Below are 21,291 nucleotides of genomic sequence, written 5' to 3' on the forward strand. Positions count from 1 at the left end.
TTGGTACCAGTGCGGTAAGTCTAATGGGACAGCCTAAACCACATTGCTTTGTGGTGTGACCCCCACGGTGTTTGTCTCCTGTACTCCCAGGGTCCTTCCAAATTCCCAAGACTAGTTCTTCAATTTCAATCTTCCAACCACTTCTGAGAGGACCCATTCAGCCCATTCTTTTGAATATTCTCAGTAGTGATGAATTTTTTTCCTTTGAGGGTAGATTTCAATTGTGAAACAGCCAAAGGCATTTGGAAACAAGTGGTGAAACTAGTCATCACTGTATAGGGACACACACCCTGACACAACACAAATGAGGGATGATTACCAAGTTCTGACATTTTCCTGCCCAACAAAGACAAAGACAAAGCTGCCAAAAATGTCTTAAACAATGGAAACATTGCTAATTACCATGAGTGGATTTTAACATTTCTTAATCTCACTCTTTAAAAGGATGGAATTAATTTGAATCAATTCAAATTAAAATCTGTTTCATTACTGCCTACCCAGGGGCGTAACAGGAGTCTCAGAGGCCCTAGGAAAACTTCATAATTGATAAGAAAAAATTAGGCTTACAGACCCATAATTTAATAAAATACGTAAAAATGATTGAATCCTAAAAAACTAAAATTAACTGATTATTTAAAATTATATTGGAGTTACCAAAAAAAAAAGCTACAAAAGTCATAGACACAAGAATTTCTGGAATAATAAAAAAACATTTTCAACATACAGAATTTACTACAGAAAGAAGTAACAAAGATGTAAGGTTTTGAAACAAATATTAAATGCTATCAAAACCTCCCACTTCACGGGGTTCAGATATGAAATGAAAAAGCATATACTACTGGAATCATGGAGATGCCATTGATATCTGCCAAGCTTGCTGAACAATCACAATGGTTGGCACAGGGACTCTGTCTTTCAGCAAAAATGACGGGTTCAGGAGGTTCTCAGAAGCACACAGTGCTACTTTGAAAGATGTTTTCTGAGAAAACCGCACAAGCTATAAAAGCAATAAAAAAAACGGCAGTACAAGTCCTGCCAATTATATCCTTTCCTACATCTGGTGACATGCATAGTGATAGAAAAAAGATTACCTTGTAGAAAAAGAACATAAATGAAGTATAGAAAGGATATAAGAATTTTTAAAACTATGTCATTATAGACTCTGTTAAAATAAGTTGAGATAGCATCTAAGTTTGACCAATGCTAACTGCTTATAACTCAATCCCCTACTTAAATCTATAGGGGCTATAAAAATTTATAAAATTGAGCTTTTAAATATGAAAATATTCAGCACTGGTAATGGGAATATTTTGCATCTTTTGGTGAGTTAAAGGGCTATCAAGTTAAGAATATTTTAATGAAATGAGGAATAATTTAGAGATTCTTATTTAATACTTTCATTTTATAATGGGTCAATTAACAAAGAAAAAAAAACAGATAATCTTGGTTTTGACTTAGTAATAAACTTGAAACTCTGTGCCAACTCTAATACCCAGCTTCCCAAGCTACTGAAAATTACCATGAACATTAACAGCAATATATAAAAAGGGAGCCTGGATTATATAAATGCACATCAATACTAATAGGGAAAAGATCATTTATTGTGATGGATGTGTTCACGGAATGTAAAAAGAAAATTATTGAAGATAGAGTGGAAGGGGAAAAATCTATAAATATTGAGGCTCCCTGCAGGAGAAGGGGATTAACCACATGGAAATTAAAGAAAAGCTACAGGAAAACACTGAGTTCACATGTGAAGAAAATATTAAAAGCATCTCACTGCAGGCAACAAGATTAAGGCATTGCACTTGCAGAGCCAGTTCTAACATTCATTAAATGTCACAAAATGAGACAGTATAGGCCCAGAGGCATAGAATAGCACGCTGTTGATGGAAAAATAGAAGCAGGCAAATAAACGGGTCACTCTTTTAAATAAAGAACAAGGAAGGTTCATCAACACCAACAAATTTTTGCAAGCTTTGTAAATGTATTGGTACAAATGAACACTGGCATGCCCTGTGAGAACTTGGAAATAGAAACCATGATGGGGCAGCAACCTGAAAAGGATCCAAAAGTTAATTCCCAAAGCACTTGGATCTGGACCCACTGAGCTGGAATAAAAGAAAGCCACCTTGGAGATGTTGTTCAAGAGATGCTCCAAAACTCTCTAGTTAAAATAATTCCCTGCCACGGTTCATGAAATCCCCTTATTACTCACTCCTTTAAAGTATTATTTGGGTTTCTGGACAATATAGAATGAAATAATTTACAGCCGCCACTACTCAAGCCTTATTTCATCCTGGTCCTGCTGAGGAAATGCCTTTTGCCCGGCCTCCCTCACTGGTAGACACATTCTCCAGGGCTCAGCTTAAATATCAGTTCCTCAATGACACCTTCCATATCCCTTCGCCCACCCTGGGAAAATTTCCTTTCTCTCCTCTGTGTCCCCTGCACTCTAAAGGGTTCTGTGACACCGTGGTCATCATCCATAGTTACATGGAGACATGTTCGTTTTCCTCAGTGCCTAAGGTCCCTTGGGAGTTAGAGCTGTCTTTCTTCACCATTGCCCAGCCTAGAGGCTGACGTTGTAGGCTCTAAAAATAAAATGAATGAGTGAAAGGGCTCTCTACCATTTGGATAGAGAACTGATCTTCCTGAAGAAACATAGTGCAGCCTGGATGAATTATGCTGAGGACAAGAGTCAGCATCAGAGTGGTGGTCCTGAAGCATGAAGGCACAGGCTGTCTTGCCAGTTCCTCAAAGGTGTCTCATACAAAACAATGATCACGTGAGCAGAGCTGAGGAGGTGCAGGTGAAGAGAAAAAGACCCCCATAAGAAAGAAAGGGCACCGATGGAGGATACAGGGAAACAAAATTAAGCCTCTCTACAGAGATCTGCTTGGCTCGAGCCCACATTCACCCCATGAGTGTGGATTTGGTGGGGTGAAGTGAGGGGTGAATGAAGTGAGATCAGGGAAAAGACCAGAAAGGAAGTTCTGCATTTGTAACTGGGTACCTCTCTGAATCTGTTTCCTCCTCTTACTCTGTTTGCCTACTAAGATTTAAAAGGATTAAATCAGAGAAAATATTCCTGGAATCACTGTACAAAGTCCCCTAGGAATGAAAGGTATTATTTGTTTTGGTCTAACCAAGACAATGAAGTTAAAAAGCCACCTGTTAATGAAAATAAACATATCATATGTAAGGGGATTAAAGGTTGGCTATAGTGACAGGTTGGCACAATGACTACCAAAAATTCTTGAGTATTTTATCAACAGCTTTGATGAAACAGGTACAGACATATAACACACAAGTCTTGATATTAATGAAGGAAAACTTTTGCTAGCTATTGTGGATTAAACCAACTGGCATAATAATATAAACAGACACAAATGCTAATTCAAGTTAAGTTAGGCACATTATGACAAGCCAAAGGATGAGGATAAAATTTCTTTCAGAAAACAAAGCATTTCACAGTGTGTAGCATTGACTTTAAACTCACCCTGATCAGCTTTCTTCTATCTGATACAGAATTAAACTTGCTGATACTAGTATTTCCCTCAGAAGCAGAGGAGAAAAATGCAGATAGGAAAATAAGCCCAGGCAATAAGGGGCCAAACGTGCAAAATGGTTAAAAACAAATTATGAAACATTAGCCCTGGAAGTGACCTAACAAATCATCTAATTCTAATCCAAAGATCGTCATCTCTACACATAGGATTTGTTCGGCCAACATGGGGCCTTGGACATATTTTTGGATTAAATGCTTTGCTGTAGGCCCCACTATGCACAGCAGCTTCTCTCTTCCTATCGCTACTGGGTGGACTTTGTGACCTCCAAAATCCAACCCCTTCACTTTACTGAGGAGGACACCAAAGCCCAGACAGATTGTGACTTGGTCAAGGCCACTTGTCCAACTCTTCCCTGGCAGGTTGTGCTACAACTTAAAATCCAAATAGTCTGATTTCTAACCAAAACTGGTGCTAAAAATTCTAATAGGAAGGATCCTTGGATAGCAATTTAGTTGGGAAGAAGGGTCTGAGAGTCTTGCCTTGAGGTTGCATTTGAGTAGCAATTACATAGCGTTTACTTAATCGTTTGTTTAAGGTGTGGGAGACGAGAGCTCCCCACGCGACCCAGTGGCTTCTCTGCTGTTGCTCACACACTGCTCTTTCCAGGGCCCCTTGCACCTCCAAAAGGAGGGCAATGTCTTCCAGGCTATGCTTGTTTGACTGCTATAGTAGGTTGACAACTGTACGTCAATAAGGTCAAAGGTATTGTTTGTAAATTCCTGTTTTACCTTACTTCCATGTCTGCATTTATTACAAAGTACTTGGCTTAGAGAACGAAAGATTAGCTCAGTCTGAGGAATGAAAGTAAAACTTATTTTAAGTCAAGAGAGCAGGCAGTTATCCCCACAATGCAGAACACAGTTAGGCAAGGGGCTGGTTCGCACAAAATTATCTTACCTCAAACTGAATTTTGCAGGCAATGTTTTTCATTTTAAAACCTAATAATATGACATTTTTCCCAAACCATATGCAACTGAACTTAGATAATTGCTCATTTTACCAGTTATAGTCCACTTTTGGAGAGTATTTAGCAAGCAATTTAGCCTTCTGAGGTTTGGAGGGGAAACATCACAGAGGAGCCAAAAAATTACCCAGTTAGTTTTGTTACAATAATTTTTAAGTTTATTCTTCCACAATTAATGACTTTAAAATAAAAGCCCTAGTCTTTCCTTGATGGTACAATAATTACCGATACAAGACTAACCCCTACTGGGAGCATTTGTCCTTGTTAGATGGATATGATGTGTGAAAAGTCAAATAGCCTAAACCGGACGCCTCCTATAGCCTTAACAGATCATTTAATTCTCTGTGCAAAGGTAAAAGGAACTTTCTGAAATCAAAGCCTTCATCATCTTTAAGCAGTAATTGTGTCTAATTATACTTGGTATTTTGATAAGTAGAAAAATAAATTTATGAATGATGTCACTGTAGGTTTTAAATTATAATTATTGCTTCGGAGAGTTAAGAGAACACTGAAGCAGTATTACCGAATCAGATGTGGCTACCCTGTACATACATATTAAAAAGCTTTTTAAAAAAAAATATATTTTATTGATTTTTTACAGAGAGGAAGAGAAGGGGATAGATAGTCAGAAACATGGATGAGAGAGAAACATCCATCAGCTGCCTCCTGCACAACCACCACTGGGGATGTGCCCGCAACCAAGGCACATGCCCCTGACCGGAATCGAACCTGGGACCCTTCAGTCCGCAGGCCGACGCTCTATCCACTGAGCCAAACCGGCTAGGGCTAAAAAGCTTTTTAAGACTGGAATCTTTAGGACACACTTGCATATGGACAAAATTCAGGTTTATTAAAAAAAAAAAAAACAAAAAACAAATTATACAGAGCCTACGAGGCATATGACTGAATTCAGTTATTTTCCTCTGTGACTCATAGTATGGTCTGATTTAAGGTCTTGTGTGCAGTTGATTTCAGCCACATTGATTCCAACCTTCAAAACAGGCTTCCCATTTGACTGCTTTTTTAAAAAGGGAACTCTAAAACACACCTGATTTTAAAGTATCAGAATAAATACCAGTAACTCGATAAACTGGAATCATGGGCTCTCAGAAAATCAGAAATTGCATTTTATCCTGTCATAACTATCTTTAGCAGCAAACCTGCTTGCTATCTTGGTAAATTATCACTGAAATGTTTGTTGCCAGGACTCGTCAAAAGGTCACAAGTTCTTAGTGGAAACAGTGAGCAAAAGGCCTCTTTCATTCCCATGCTGGATTAGCCTACAACTAATCAAAACAAAAGTACTTCAATTTTAAATAGCAATCATAGTTTACTTATTTTTCACAAAAATAAAACTCTTTAGTCCTCTGGTATGTTGTTTTGTTTTTAATTAAATAAAGCTGCATTTGTTTCACTAGAATACTCAAGAAGACTACCTTGCTTTTACTATTAGAGAGATGCTGACAGCAATGTGTAAAATTTGTGGGAGTCAGAAGAAGGGAGAATAACTTTTGCTATATTCTCATAGAAGAGGCTTTGGATACTATAAGTGTTCTCAGTTTTGACAGAAGAGCCCCCAAAGGAGATTTTACAGAGTGAGCAGAACTAGCCAAAAACATATATTGTTTTGTTGTTTTGAAATAGGCATGTTTTATGGAAAACATAATTTATTCTAGATCCCCAAATGAAGCAAGCAATTCACTTAACAATTCTCCAAGGTGGAATTTGCAGAAACTGTAAATTTTTAATTAAATCTTACATTCATTAGGAAATTCTAAAGCTTACATAGCAACAGATATGCACAAAACAACTGAAAATGATATTTTTAAAAATTGGGCTAGTACCCTATTTTCCCATTATTGTTCACATTCTATTTCCTCAAATTGAAAGCTTGAATATTAAGGTTATCATAAGTTACTCATTATACTGTTAGAGAATATATCCTCCACTTATCCCAGGGTGTATATTTGTTCTACAAAATTAAATAATAAATGAATTTCCAAGTTAATACAAATAAGCAAATTCTCTGTTTACTAATGTGGTCCAGATCCCAACTTTCAAATCACTTGAGTACCCAGGAGCAAATAATTTCTTAAAGGCCCAATAATCATAGTTTATGTATTAATTTGTTTGCCTGTGAGACCCAATATGCAATGATGTCAAGATATTATACTTTTTTTGTCTTAACATGTTAAGCGCCAAGCCTGTTTTGACTTCCTTTCCATTTAGCCAGCGATATCCGATTTCACCGATATGCTGGCGGCATCAGTGACTGACTGGTCCGGCCGGAAAGTATAGTGTCAATCACCGGTGACTGACATGGTGCTTAATGTGTTAAGCAAGGAAATCCTAGAATGATTCCAATGCCCTAAGATTAGAATTTCTAATGTCTCATTTTGAAGTGAGTACTTCAAATTTAGGCAACTACTATGATGCACAGAAATAGTTGAATCGCCTCTTGATATGGCTTTTAGTAGGTAAGTCTTACTTTACTCCAGTCCTTTAAAGTTTGAGGGGTTTTGTTCTTGGGGATGAAAGTAAAGATATCCTATACATAAAAGCCTAATATGCAAATTGTCCCCTCCACCGGGAGCTCGAGCAGGAGTTCGACGGCTCGCTATGATGGGTGCTGACAACCAGGGGGCAGTGGGGAACATGGCGGGCGTCAGTGATGTGGCGCTGACTGCGGGCGGCAGTGGAGGCGCTGCCGGCCCTGATGGGCCCCTACGAGAGCGGGACGGCTGAGTGATGGTGGAGCAGCTGAGAGGGCGGTGCCAGGCCAAGGCAGGTGCGAGCAAGATCCGATCGCCCTGCCAATCGCCCTGCAGACTGCAACCAGCAGTGGCGGCAGGGGGCTACCAGGCACTAAGGGAGCTGGGCTGAGGCCTAGGTGCTTCTCAGGGCCCAGAGGTCAGCTGGGACCTGCCCTTCCACGCCAGATGCCGGCCTAGCCTAGGGACTGCATCCCTGCACGCATTTTGTGCACCAGGCCTCTAGTAATAAACCACACCCATATAGTAAAGAGCCATTTTAACTGATTCTTCTCTTAATCATGATAAAAAATGTTTATGACATTTCAAACATAGGACTATTTAGTTTCCTCCTCTGGTACATAAGCAGTTCACAAATACTGGCTTTTTAAAAAAGTTACATTTCCTATAAAAATGTATAGAAACTCTCTTCTAGATGTAAGAATCAGAATCAAGCTCCTGGATAACACAAACGCTGAGTCATGGCCCATATGTCTATTACATTTGCTAGACCCCAGACAGGATTCCCTGAAGGCAGATCCAGGAGATGTGTGAGAAGTCAGAATGATGAATGGCTGAATTCCATCATCCTGCTCACGCAGGAGCTATTTCAACCTCAAAAACGTGCTGCAGCACTCTCAAATTTTCCATACAGAATACTCATTTGATAAATTCTTTATTATAGTTTCTGAGATCAATGATAATCTCTATGTCATTTTCTACTTATCATACCTAAAAATAAAAGCAATTATACATAAAGATAAAAATACTTTAAAAAGCATACCTACAAATAAAACAAATACATGATTGCATTCACAGAGCTCCAAATGAACCTTTGTTTTAATCACTGTTGCAGTATTTTTTTAAATGGGAATTTGTGGGAAACTCAGTGAAAAATTGTCAGCAGGTATTTGTACAAAGTGACCAAAAGAAACTGGAAATGAATTTGGCAAAGCAAGGCTAGAACAATGAAAACACTGCAAATCAAAAAGAAATCTGAGATCTCAAGTTTTAGAAAGTATAGGCTGAAAAAATAACATGTGAGGTTGTATGTAACTATCTAAAAAGTATTCAGAAAAACCATAGATTATTGTTCACTGGGAGACAATAAGACATGTCAGTCAGGAGCCTGGGCTCTGCAGTCAGTCAGAGCTGACTGTTACTGCCTACTGTTACGCACAAGCTGGTAACCTTAGGGAAGTTACCCAACCTCACCAAGTCTCAGTTTCCTGAGCTGTAGAGTGGATACAACTTCCATAATAGTGAATATAAGAATTTAACAAGAGACTAGACTTACCTGAAGAAAGAAGTGATGAAATGGAAGAAATGCAGCACAGAAAAACAGCTGCTTCAGAGAATAAGAGATCATAGAGTGAAAAATGTTTATTCAAAGGCAGAGACTGTTACAATGACAATATTTAAAGTGATGAAAGACTTCAATCCTCTTATTTAAAAAGCCCCACAAATTCCAAGAATAATTGTTTAAAAATCATATCACATAAAGTGAAGACAACCAGACACAGGAAATCCTAAAAAGCAGTCAGGGGGAAAAATAAAAAAAGACATATTATCCTATATAATAAAAGGCTAATATGCAATTGTCCCCTAGACAGGGAGTTCAACCAGGAGTTTGACCAGGGGGTGGGGCCAGCCAGCCAACCGCCCACAGCCCCTCACCCCGGCCAGCCCAATCGGCCCTGATCAGGGCAGGCCAGCCAGACCCCACTCGTGCACAAATTCGTGCAGCGGGCCTCTCGCCTATAAATTAAGTGACAGAGTGCTAGCTGATTTCTCAATAGTAACAATGGAGGTCAACTAACAAAAGAATGGTAACTACAATGTACTGAAATAAAATAGCCATTGACCCAGAATTCTATACACAGCAGAAATATCTTTAAAGAATGAGAACATTCTTTACACTTAAAAATTATTAAAATGGCCCTAGCCAGTGTTGCTCAGTGGATAGCGCATTGGCCCGCAGACTGAAGGGTTTCTCCCTCCCTTCCTTCCATTCTCTAAAGATCAATAGAAAAAAATATCTTCTCTTGAGGATTAAAAATAATATTTGGAGCCCTGGTCGGTGTGGCTCAGTTGGTTGGGCGTCATCCTGCTGGTTCGATTTCTGTTCAGGGCACATGACAAGGTTTCAGGCTCGATCCCCATGTGGGGGGTGTGCAGGAGGCAGCTCTCAAATAATTTATTTTTCTCTCTCCCTCTCCCTTCCTCTCTGTTCAAAAATATACATATATTTGGAAATAGTCTTTAACCATATTAATGCAAAGTAAAATCATGAGATACCATCATATGCCCACCACATTTACATTTCAAACTCTTGACAACAGCAAGTTTTGGTGAGGATGTTGAGCAAAATGAACTCATACACTGCTGATGAGAGTGTGAATTGTTACAACCACTTTGAAAAACTGGCATTATCCATTCATCAATTTTACACTTAGGTGATAGGGATGTTTTATGATCTCTCAATACTTAAAAGTAACAGTAAGAGGAAAATGGGAAAATTAACATATATTTCCAAAGATAAGCAATAGGATAGGAGACTCTGGAAAGTAAACTCTACTTTGGAGAGCAAATTGAGTAAAAAGTAGACATTCTTTGCTCTACACAGAATTTCAAGGTTTGTGAATAAATCCTGAAACACTAAAAACTCCCATTACTTTACATATTTGCAAAGTAAGATGATACCCAAGCTAGTACAAATACTTTTATCCATTTTAAGTAAGCAAAATCTGAGTCGATTGTTGGAGCCATTCTGCTACAAAAGAACTGGGGCAGATCTCAAGTGCAGGGGAAAATCAGAACAAAGAGCAGAGCATGCCCATTAATGAGTGTTACTTGAACTTTTGGGGTAGTTGTTCTCAGAAGCCTTCCAGATAGTCCATAATCCAAGTGTACCACTATTTGCAAAAGCATAAAGTAAGCAATAAATAAATAAATAAATAAAGGACAAAGCACCCTCCTAAAGGCTAGTACAAAAGCCAAAATCTCACTTCTTATTCTATCATAGAAATAAATGACTAATATGAGAATAGTGGCCAAGGCAATATGTCAACCATTTGAAAAATACTTAAATAAATGCCAAAAAAACCCATGAAACACCATGTACAGTATTTTTAAAAAACCAAACAGTATTTATTTACATTCTATTTACTTTCAAAAGAATGAGGAAGCTAGGGGAAACATATTTATAAAGAAGGTAGTTTCATTTTACTTAATCCATTTGTGTTTTTCATGAAACAACAAAGATTTGACTTACAATCACGTCTAAAGGGAATGAAAGCATTTATCCTGTTCAGTTTTCCATCTCTAGCCATGACTGAAATTATACCACTGCAGTCAGATGAAAATCTACTCCACTTCTAAGTAAACACCAACTAATATATATGTTATAAAAGAACCAGCTTTAGTAAAATCTGTCATAGCAGCCAATAAACCTTCAATAAAAGATACAGATATCATAACACAGGACATTTAAGACTCTTTGTTAACAGTGAAAATCAGAATTTACACAGGAGATATCATAATTGGCTATTAAGTCAATAGCATCACAGTAATGGTACCCAGTGTCTTCTTATTCAAGTATACACCATTTCTAAGACTTGGTTATAACAAAGACATTAGTAAATAGGATATACACACAATTATTTCACATACACCATGAAAAACAACAACAAAAAATAGCCTTGAATTTTCTAATGATTACAAATATGTTAACATTACTATATATTTCATAATGTTTAACTGATTTGTATACTTTAAATCTAGCAATGAGTTTTAGAAAAATACTGATAATGGCTCAACATGGTTTTTTGTGTGTGTCTTTTTAATGTCTTTTTATTGATTTCAGGGAGGAATGGAGAGGGAGAGAGAGATAGAAACACTAATGATGAGAGAGAATCATTGATCGGCTGCCTCCTACACGCCCCCACACTGGGGACTAAGCTGGCAAGCCAAGCATATGCCCTGACCGGGGATTGAACCATGACCTCCTGGTTCATAGGTCGACGCTCAACCACTGAGCCATGCCAGCTGGGCAACTCAACATGTTTTGAAGTCAGATCATATTTATATTTCAGTAGTCTGTATTTTCTGCTCCTTTCTTCCACCACCATCCTCTTTAACCACCCATTTATTCAAAACAACGTCTGAGACCTCCCCTGGCTGTGAAAGTATTACATCCGAAAACTTCTAGTTCTTTGAAATGGTTGGAAAGGGTTTTTTAGTGCCCACATTAGCATCTGTGGTTTTGGTTTTGGTTTTTCAGGAAACAGAAGTGCTTCACTTTCTGGTGTGGGAAACCGTTCTTGGTAGACTTCAGGGTAGGATTTTTGAAACTGAAAAAAGAGAGAGAGAGATCTACAATGAACCCAGAAAACAGGTAAGAGTCAATAAAATTGGGCAATCTAATTTTATAATGAGTTTCTGACCCCATATTTTCCTGTTCTTGTTTTGTTTTAATGTTGTTTTCCATCCAAAAAAAAAGAAGAAAACAGATCACAGTCAAATTTACTTGAACACAAATCCATTTTTTATGTTGAATCACTTGATTCCACTTTCTATAAATCTAATTCACCTTTAATTTGATCCAATCTTCAAATAAACTTCTCATTTAAGTCACGTCTTATATTTCCCCCACTGCCAACTGTAAATCAACCTTACTTTAAAAATAATAATTAACTCTGACGTGAAAATAACATGTTCTAAATAATTAAAATTTTGGTCAAACTCCTTCCACCATTTCTTAGCCCACCTGCTTCTGCCCAAATTGAAAACAATGTAGTATATATTATATTATGAAAAGCTTAAAGAGAGGCAATAAGTTTTTCCTCTGCTCCTCACCACTGAACTCTTCTCCAAAATGACTGAGAAAAATATGATTGGGGATCCAGAACTCCAGTGCTCTGCATATAATCCTATACGTATGGTGTGATCAGGAATCAAGCTATACAGGATTCAGTCTTTAAAAATAAAAACCATTCATTTAACCTTGGATCAATACTTTAAGAATGATCATAGTAAACATATTTTGAGTTGAAAACTATTGTCTGAAACCCTAAGCCATGTTGTTTAATAAGAGACTTCGTGATGCCTGAGGCAAGAAACCAATTTGACACTGGCTATCTAAAACCAAAGGCTTTTAATTTCTAGACATTTTATATTTGTAAATTCAGTGTGATTTCAAAGAAATCTGTCCTCATTTAATAGCTTCTCTAGGTTTAAAGTAATTTCTCTACTAACTCATATCATATGCCACATATCAAAATAAGACAAATATTAGAGAATAAATGGTAAAAGATGTACTTTGGAGAATAAAGATGTGGGAAATTGACCACAACCTACACGTGTAAATCACTGAGACTTCTGGAATACATGAACTAAAAAATATACTTTCAAAACTGCTATCTCAGAAGATGAGGTTCGCACAAAACCCTTTAAAATAGAGAATTTTAAAAAAACATAAGAACTATAGAAAGAATAAATTACTAATAAAGAATATCACTTTCTACTCAGAAAACTATAGGACACTAAAAAAAGGGATAGAGGAAGACATAAACAGATGGAAGAACATACCGTGTTCATGGATTGGTAGAATCAACATCATTAAAATGTCCATACTACCCAAAGCAATCTATAGATTCAACACACTCCCCATTAAAAACCAATGGCATATTTCACAGACCTAGAATGAACTCTCCAAAAATTCATCTGGAATAAAAAAAAGACCCGGAATAGCTGCCGCAATCCCGAGAAAGAAGAACAAAGTAGGAGGGATCTCAATACCAGATATCAAGCTGTATTACAAAGCCACTGTTCTCAAAACTACCTGGTACTGGCACAAGAACAGTCATATAGATCAATGGAATAGAATAGAGAACCCAGAAATCGACCCAAACCACTATGCTCAATTAATATTTCACAAAGGAGGCAAGAACATACAATGGAGTCAAGACATTCTCTTCAATAAATGGTGTTGGGAAAATTGGGCAGATACATGCAAAAAATGAAACTAGACCACCAACTTACATACACCATACACAAAAATAAACTCAAAATGAATAAAGGACTTAAACATAAGATGGGACACCATAAAAATATTAGAGGAATCCACAGGCAGCAAAATGTCAGACATATGCCAAAGCAATATCTTCACTGATACAGCTCCTAGGGCAATGGAAACTAAAGAGAAAATAAACAAATGGGACTACATCAAAATAAAAAGCTTCTGTATAGCAAAAAAAAACCATCAACAAAACAACAAGAAAGCCCACTGCATGGGAGAACATATTTGCCAATGTTATCACTGATAAGGTTTTAATCTCCAACATTTACAGGGAACTCATACAACTAAACAAAAGGAAGATAAACAACCCAATCAAAAAATGGGCAACGAACCTAAATAGACACTTTTCGGAAGAGGACAGAAGAAAGGCCAGAGACATATGAAAACATGCTCAAAGTCACTAATCATCCAAAAGATGCAAATCAAAACGACAATGCGGTACCATCTCAAACCTGTCAGAATGGCTATCATCAACAAATCAACAAGAGACAAGTGCTGGCGAGGATGCGGAGAAAAAGGAACCCACGTGCACTGCTAGTGGAAATACGGACTGGTGCAGCCACTGTGGAGAACAGTATGGTGTTTCCTCAAAAACACTAAAAATGGAACTCCCATTTGACCCCATGATCCCACTTCTGGGGATTTATCCCAAGAAACCAGAAACACCAATCAGAAAGGATATATGCACTCCTATGTTCATAGCAGCACAATTTACAATAGCTAAGATTTGGAAACAGCCTAAGTGTCCATCAGCAGATGAGTGGATTAGAAAACTGTAGTACATCTACACAATGGAAAACTACGCTGCGGTAAAAATGAAGGAATTCTTACCATTTACAACAGCATGTATGCAACTGGAGAGCATTATGCTAAGTAAAATAAGCCAGTCAGAGAAAGATAAATATCACATAATCTCACTCATTTGTGGAATATAAAGAACAATATAAACTGATGAACAAAAACAGATCCAGAGACAGAGAAGCATTGATCAGACCGCCAAACCTCAGAGGGAAGGTAGGAGAGGGTGGGGGTAAGGGGGAGAGATCAACCAAAGGACTTGTATGCATGCATATAAGCCTAACCAATGGACACAGACACCCGTGGGGGGTGGGAGGGTATGAGGGCATGAGTGGGGGTGGTGAGGGGGCAAAGGGGGATAAGGACACATACCTTAATCAATAAAGAGAAAAATAAAAAGAATATCCCTTTTACCTGCTTCAATTTTTTCTTCTTCTCTTTTCTGGAGAGCTTGGCATCTGTTATGACCTCCTCCAACAAAGCTGCCAGAGGTTCCTGAGAGCCGTATGCTCTTTGGTATTCAAATTCCTCTGGACTAATTTGACGACAAAATGATGGAGCAGATAAAGTGATATCCATGTCGGCTCCCGGGTATTTTATCTGAAGCAAAAGGATTAGTAGAGAGAAAAAAGTGTATTTTCAAATAAATTACAAAAATTTGTTTAGATTAAACACAATTTACAGCACGTGTCATTCCTCAATTTTAACTGGGGAAAACTCTTAATTAATAATGTCTGAAATTGAAACATAAACTAAAGAAGTTGACTCTAAAATGATTCAAAACAAAAAACAATGTTGGACACACAGTGAATTATCAGGTTCCTTCCCCATCTGAAGAGTCTAGTGTTCCCTTCCTTGCACACTTTAGCCCAGCTGTCATGGAGAGGGAAGTCCTACAACCATCGTCAAACATGTGAATAATGAAAATCAGGTGAAAACAACAAGTGTGCAGACACTGTACAGGGCAAAGGGAGAGAAGTAAGAGGAAAGATGATACCAAAACCTGTGAATAAGTGAGCATCCATGAAAAATACTTAACTTCAGAGTCCAAGAGGGTCATCTTCTCAAAAATAGAGCATCTATTGTTCTTCTGCAGTGAATAAAATTGCAACTATTCACTTCTTTGGCTTAAGATAGTTTTCCAGAAGTCACAGTTAAAAATAAGTGTTGCCAAGAAGAGTAGTACATTAAGTACAGTCCATGCCTCAACATCAGTTTACCAAATCAGTTAGAGACAACCTAAGAGACAGACCAGAACCAGAAGGGAAAGACAGGATACTTCCTTTTTATTTACCTAGGACTCACCCTTTATTCTGGCCAGGAAAACCAGGAAAGGGCTGGAATAAAGGGTGAGTCCTAGGTAAAAGGAGAAAAACACCAGATATCTATCATTAAAGGGCACAACAGGGAGAAGAGGGTTGCAAATAAGGTTGATAGAAGGCTGGTGTAAAAACAATGCCTGCCTCACAACTGATCTATCCCAGGTCAGCCTCAAACTGCCCCAAAATTGAGGAACCTAAAAAAGCACTTTAGTGAAGAAGTCGAACCATTCTGAAGGAACCAAGCAGAATTTCTGCCAAGACTTTTTACCAAAAGTTTCTGCTCCTACAGGCTGACATACAAACCCCATTTTAGGGTCCACATAATATAGCAACAACAACGATGATAGCACTCCCTTTCAAAGAGGTACCTACCATGTCAGACAGTTGTGCAAGGGGTTTAGAGTAATCCATAATTCAGTATTATACTGTGTAATACTTCACAACCACTTTATACAGCATGCGTGGCCCATTTTAATAATTGAAGAAACTAAAATCGAGAGAGGTTAAGGGATCTGCCCAGAGCCACACAACAAGGGAAGAGGGGAGCCAGGAGTTTGACCCAGGTCTTTATGGCTCTTGTTCACCTACCACACCATGTTCTGAAGTGAGGCAGTATGTATGGGAGTTAGGGGCACTGATTCTGGAGACTGATCTCATCAGTTTGAATCCTGGCACTGTGACCTTGGACTAGTTGCTTAAGTTCTCCGCCAAAGCTTTCTCATCCAAAAAATATAATAACAGTATGTAGGATGCAGGGCTATTAAGAATGAAGACATGTATTTCTTCCATCAGGAAGTATATGTAGACTCTGAACAAATTCACTTAAGGAGTTTGCAATCAAAAGTATGTGGTTTTGATTGACATAACAAAACCAAGTAGGCAACCACAAATTTTCAGTGATAACAAACTTGTACGCTTACTATGTGCCAAGCCTTGTTGTAAGCACCTTATACATATTAATTCACTTAGTCCTCATAACATAAACTCCCAAGAAGCCTAGCTGACAATTTCATAGGATTTGAGAATATCCCTTCCTTTACCTGCACTCTTCGTAGGTGAGCCACACGCTCCTCTATGGAGGTCTGCAAGGCCAAAGGGACTTTCAGAATATCTTGGTAATTGTCCATCAGAAATGTTACCAACCTAGCAGCTAATAACTCATCCAAGTCCACTTCATCCTTGGAGCACAAGATGCAACGGGAAAATGTCTGAATCATCTAAAAGAAGAAAAAAAAAGGTGGGGGAGAGTTTTAAATAAATACCAATGAATTTTTTCCCTACTCTGAATTGAGTACGATCTTAATTTGCAAAAAGCAAATGTGACTAGTCAGTGAGAAATGGCCCACAGCACAGGGTGAACATCCTACCTGGCACTTAGCCACACCTGGTCATCTCAGATGTATTGATTTTCTCATTAATCAGCTTGAGCAGAATGTGCATCGCATCTCACAGAGACTTAGCAGAGATGCTTGTCTGAAGGCTTTTAAACTCCTTTCACAGATGGTTTTAAATATGTATATTTAAACAAATTCAGAAAATTATCATTACCATCATGACCTTGATCATGTAGCACTTTTAAGTTCGGTGTACTTTATAGCCATTTAGTCTGATAATATCGTAATCACATCATTGATTTTTTTTTTTAATATATTTTATTGATTTTTTACAGAGAGGAAGGGAGAGAGATAGAGAGTTAGAAACATCGATGAGAGAGAAACATCGACCAGCTGCCTCCTGCACATCTCCTACTGGGGATGTGCCCGCAACCCAGGTACATGCCCTTGACTGGAATCGAACCAGGGACCTTCCAGTCCGCAGGCCGACGCTCTATCCACTGAGCTAAACCGGTTTCGGCTTGATTTTTTTTTTAATCATTTTTTTTTTTCAATCTACTTGCACAGTTTTATGGGTCTCAAACACTATATATTTTCCTAGTTAACTTATTTTCTCTAGGATTTTGAATGTATATTTGACAGTGACCTTGAAGAAAACCATGAGACTTTACAAGAAGTGTATTAAGTGATGAGACCCTTTATGGTAAGCAGAAATATAAAAAATATTATAGCAGCTACTCCCACAGAATTCATATTAACTACTCCATTTTTAATGCTATCCTTTGGATGGATTTTCTTAGTAATTTTATTGCTGATGATAGTATTTCAAAACCTATAAACATGTAATTCTGTCTAATAAGACATCACTTTATCAATATTGCAGATGACACTTGATCTTCATTCACATTTATGTGCACAGAGACTCTGTACTGGGAGACTACGGACCCGAGGGTACTCATGAATGCCTTGAAATTGTATGTAAAATTTTATACACGTGTTCTTCTGGAGAATATGTACAAACTTTTCTTCAGCTTTTCAGAAAAGTCCACTAGCCTCCCTACCAACTCCTTCCCCCAAAAGGACAGGAATCACTCCCCTGGGCACTGAGTACTCCTCTTATCTTACTCCACACTTCTAAAACTGGGCCAGTGGACCCCAGGGGTACACAGGGTTCACCAGGATATGGGAATAACATATACATACCAATGAAGCATTAATTTCACTCTAAGACTGTTTTTTTAGATAACTTAGAAATTTAGCTAATTAGCGATTCCAAACATAAACTCTATTTTAAAACACATGCTGACATTACAAAGTAGAATTTAAAATTACTCAATTTTAAGCAAAATTGAGCATATTTTAAGAAAAACCCTCATTCATGGACCCTTAGGTCATACCCTAGGAGATACAAGTTCTCCTTCTCCTTCCCAGTTGTCTGGTCCAATTCCACATTTTGCTTCTTCACTCGTTAATCCCTTTATATGCTGCATCTCTCCTACTGGTTATAGTAACAATGACTCTGCAACCCTTTTGACCTGGAGGAGAGTGTTGTTTTCTTGAGAGATCACTTATCCTTTCTGTCCACCCTTCCTTCTCTTTGTGTTGACAGTAGACAGGATACAGCAGGTATCTCTACACTCAGAGTCTGCCCCTACTAACTTTTTCTTTTATTGTGTTCTTTAAGACACTAACACCAAAAGCACAATACCAGTCTGGGTGGATTCCAAGCCATGGCTCCGTAAGCAAGTCTGCCATGTACTAGTATCTTCCTCTGCTTGCCAAGCTAGTACACTTTACTCAGGTGAATTTTATTCCAAAAACTCAAGTCATGTTAGATGTTAGAACTCAACCTACCAGTGTTCGGGTGCCAAGGCCATCACAAAGTGGTGGCATCTCCTTATTTGAGCAGATCCTTGTCATCATCTTCATCAACAGCTGTAACTTTCTCCTATTTTCAGGTGGCAGGAGGAGGCAGCAAATCTGAAATGCTTCAATGGCCATTTTCTCCTCCTGTAACAAACCTGATTTAGAAAAAAAAGTTTTTAATCTTAAAAATCTATAGCTTACTTGACTCTATAAAGTTCACATTTTTATATAATATACATTACTAAAATTATGTAGAACATGTTTACATATTCAACTACTGAGCCAATTGATTATAGATCCATGGTCATTCACAAATTAGCACAAAAAATACAAACCATCAACTAGTATTGAACAAATACAGCCATTTTCCCCTTCACACCACTGACAGATATAACTGAATTTTCATAGCATTCTTTCCCACTGAACCAAGAGCAGTCAGATTGAGCCTAGCCTAACACCTGACCCCCATGAGCAAGAACATGAATGTGCCATCACTTCCCTGAATTCTCCCCCTTCATTATTTCCTCATGACAAGCAGATCACCATCTTACACGATTCTCAGACTAAATAATAGAACTAATGCTCCTATGGTTAATCCATTGCCAAATAGCTCTGCTTCTAAGTAACACCTGTCCAATAACCCTTCCTCCCTCTTAAGCATTTTTTCTGGTTAAGGGGGTGATTCAATTATGCTACATGCCATTCCTCTGCACCCAGTATGATTTTGCTAAAAATTATAATATTGTGGGCTCTTTATCCCTGTTTGTCCCTGGACACAGGCATTGCAAGCTCACTACAGAGATTAAACTGCTTTCACCAATTTACTAACCCATATCCAACCTCTTCAAGTTTCTAGCCTCTGACTTGAAGGCAAAATCATCTTTCATATTCCATAAATATTTTCTGACCATTTATGATATGTCAGAAACTATGCTAGGTCCTGGAATTTAAAAAAAATATGCCAGGTCCCTTTCCTGTAAAAAGAAGAGACCAACAAAAAATAAGTGACAAAATATAAATGTAAGAGATGGGCTTCAAGAGACATTTGCAAGAGGCATATCAGAGGAATGCTAAGTCACTCAGTATGAATGCAGTGTAGGCTTTGAGGGTAAGGGCTTAGTGTAGAAGTGAAGCTAAAAATACTGCAGAGACGAGATCTTAGAAACCCTGAATACCAGATTAAAGAGCTTGGGTTTTATCCCAAGGGCACTGGACAAGCCTGGAGAGAAAGGAGGAAGGAGGAAGGAGCTTTTATATACAAGTTCAGATCCTAAATGTTCACCAGAAATACTGCTGCTGATTATCATTATCATTTGTATAGATCTGCTTTCAATTCTACATAATCAAATCCATGAAAAGAAAAAAAGGTTTATGACCACATTTTAATTTATTCTTTCATGTATCTAATAAATATTTATTTAAGCCCTGCATATATTCCAGGAACTGTTTTAGAAAGGATACAGCCGGGAATAAAATAAAATCCTGTCTGACCTCATGGAACTCCCTTCCCAACAGATAATGAGCACAGACATATATAAATATGATGTGAGGTGGAAAAATGCCATGAAGGAAAATTAAGAAGAAAAGAAGCTGTGGAGTGATGGGAAAACACTACTAGTGTTTTGAGAAAGGTCTCTTTCAAAGGAGGTGACATTTGAGCAGTCATCTGAAGGAATAATAGTAAGCCAGGGAAATATCAAAGAGACAAATTTTTAAGGCTGAGGAAATATCAATAAAGATTTTAATGTGTGAGTATGCTTTAATTACTTGAGGAACAGCAATGAGGCCAGTGTGATGAGAGAGTAGTGTGTAATAAATATTCAAATCAGAAATGAGGTTAGAGAGGAAGCCAAGAGATACACAGAACCTTGTAGACTATCATTAATGACTTCGGGTTTTATTGTAAGTGATCTGAGAAGCCACTGGAGAATTATAGATAATGTAAAGGTGGGGCAAAAAGTAGGTTTACAGTTTTGAGTACATGAAACAGTTTATCCTTGTATTATCCTAGAGGCCCACTGCACAAAGTCGTACACAGATGGGGTCCAGCTGGTCCACCTAGGGGAGGGGCCTCAGGCGGTTGGCAGGCCGGCCCCAGCCACTGGTCAAACTCCTAGTCGAGGGGACAATTTGCACATTAGCCTTTTATTATATAGGATTATATAGGACTAGAGGCCCGATGCACAAAAATTCGTGCAAGAGTAGGCCTTCCTTCCCCCAGCTGCCAGCACTGGCTTCCCTCCTCCGGCCACCAGCAGACACCTGGAACCCGGGCTGGCCTGACCTGGGCTGGCTTCCCCCGGGCCGACTGCAGGCACCCAGAACCCCGGCTGGCTTCTCCTGGGCTGCCTGCAAGCAACTGGGACCCTGGCTGGCTTGCCCCGGACCACCCACAGGCAACAGGGACCCCAGCTAGCTTCCCACCAGCCCCGGCTTCATCAGGAAGGACGTCCGGAAGACGTTCAGTCTAATTAGCATATTACCCTTTTATTATTATAGATTACTGTATTATTTTACATAGAAATAACTGTAAACCTACTTTTGCCCCACCCTGTATGTACAAATACTTTTCAGAAACATAAGATAAGGTGAAATTTGACTCTCTA

At 38.3% G+C, this 21,291-nt stretch overlaps 1 protein-coding gene across 3 annotated transcripts in view; it reads right to left on the minus strand.

Moving 5' to 3' along the window:
• Positions 1–10,433: 10,433 nt before the first annotated feature.
• LOC139008605 (very long chain fatty acid elongase 7) overlaps positions 10,434–21,291 on the minus strand; it is a 168,096-nt gene continuing 157,238 nt past the window's right edge. For all 3 annotated transcript variants that reach the window (XM_070412020.1, XM_070412019.1, XM_070412022.1), the window contains 4 exons: positions 18,674–18,840; positions 16,526–16,702; positions 14,578–14,763; positions 10,434–11,638 (listed from right to left, as the gene is read on the minus strand). In XM_070412020.1, coding sequence (XP_070268121.1) covers positions 11,477–11,638; positions 14,578–14,763; positions 16,526–16,702; positions 18,674–18,840 — 692 coding nt within the window. In that variant the 3' untranslated portion in view covers positions 10,434–11,476. The remainder of the gene's footprint in view (positions 11,639–14,577; positions 14,764–16,525; positions 16,703–18,673; positions 18,841–21,291) is intronic.

The sequence above is a fragment of the Myotis yumanensis genome, unplaced genomic scaffold (genome assembly GCF_028538775.1).
Source record: "Myotis yumanensis isolate MYYU_CA2020_CCGP unplaced genomic scaffold, mMyoYum1.0.hap1 SCAF_4, whole genome shotgun sequence".
In the NCBI taxonomy this organism is placed as follows: Eukaryota; Metazoa; Chordata; class Mammalia; order Chiroptera; family Vespertilionidae; genus Myotis; species Myotis yumanensis.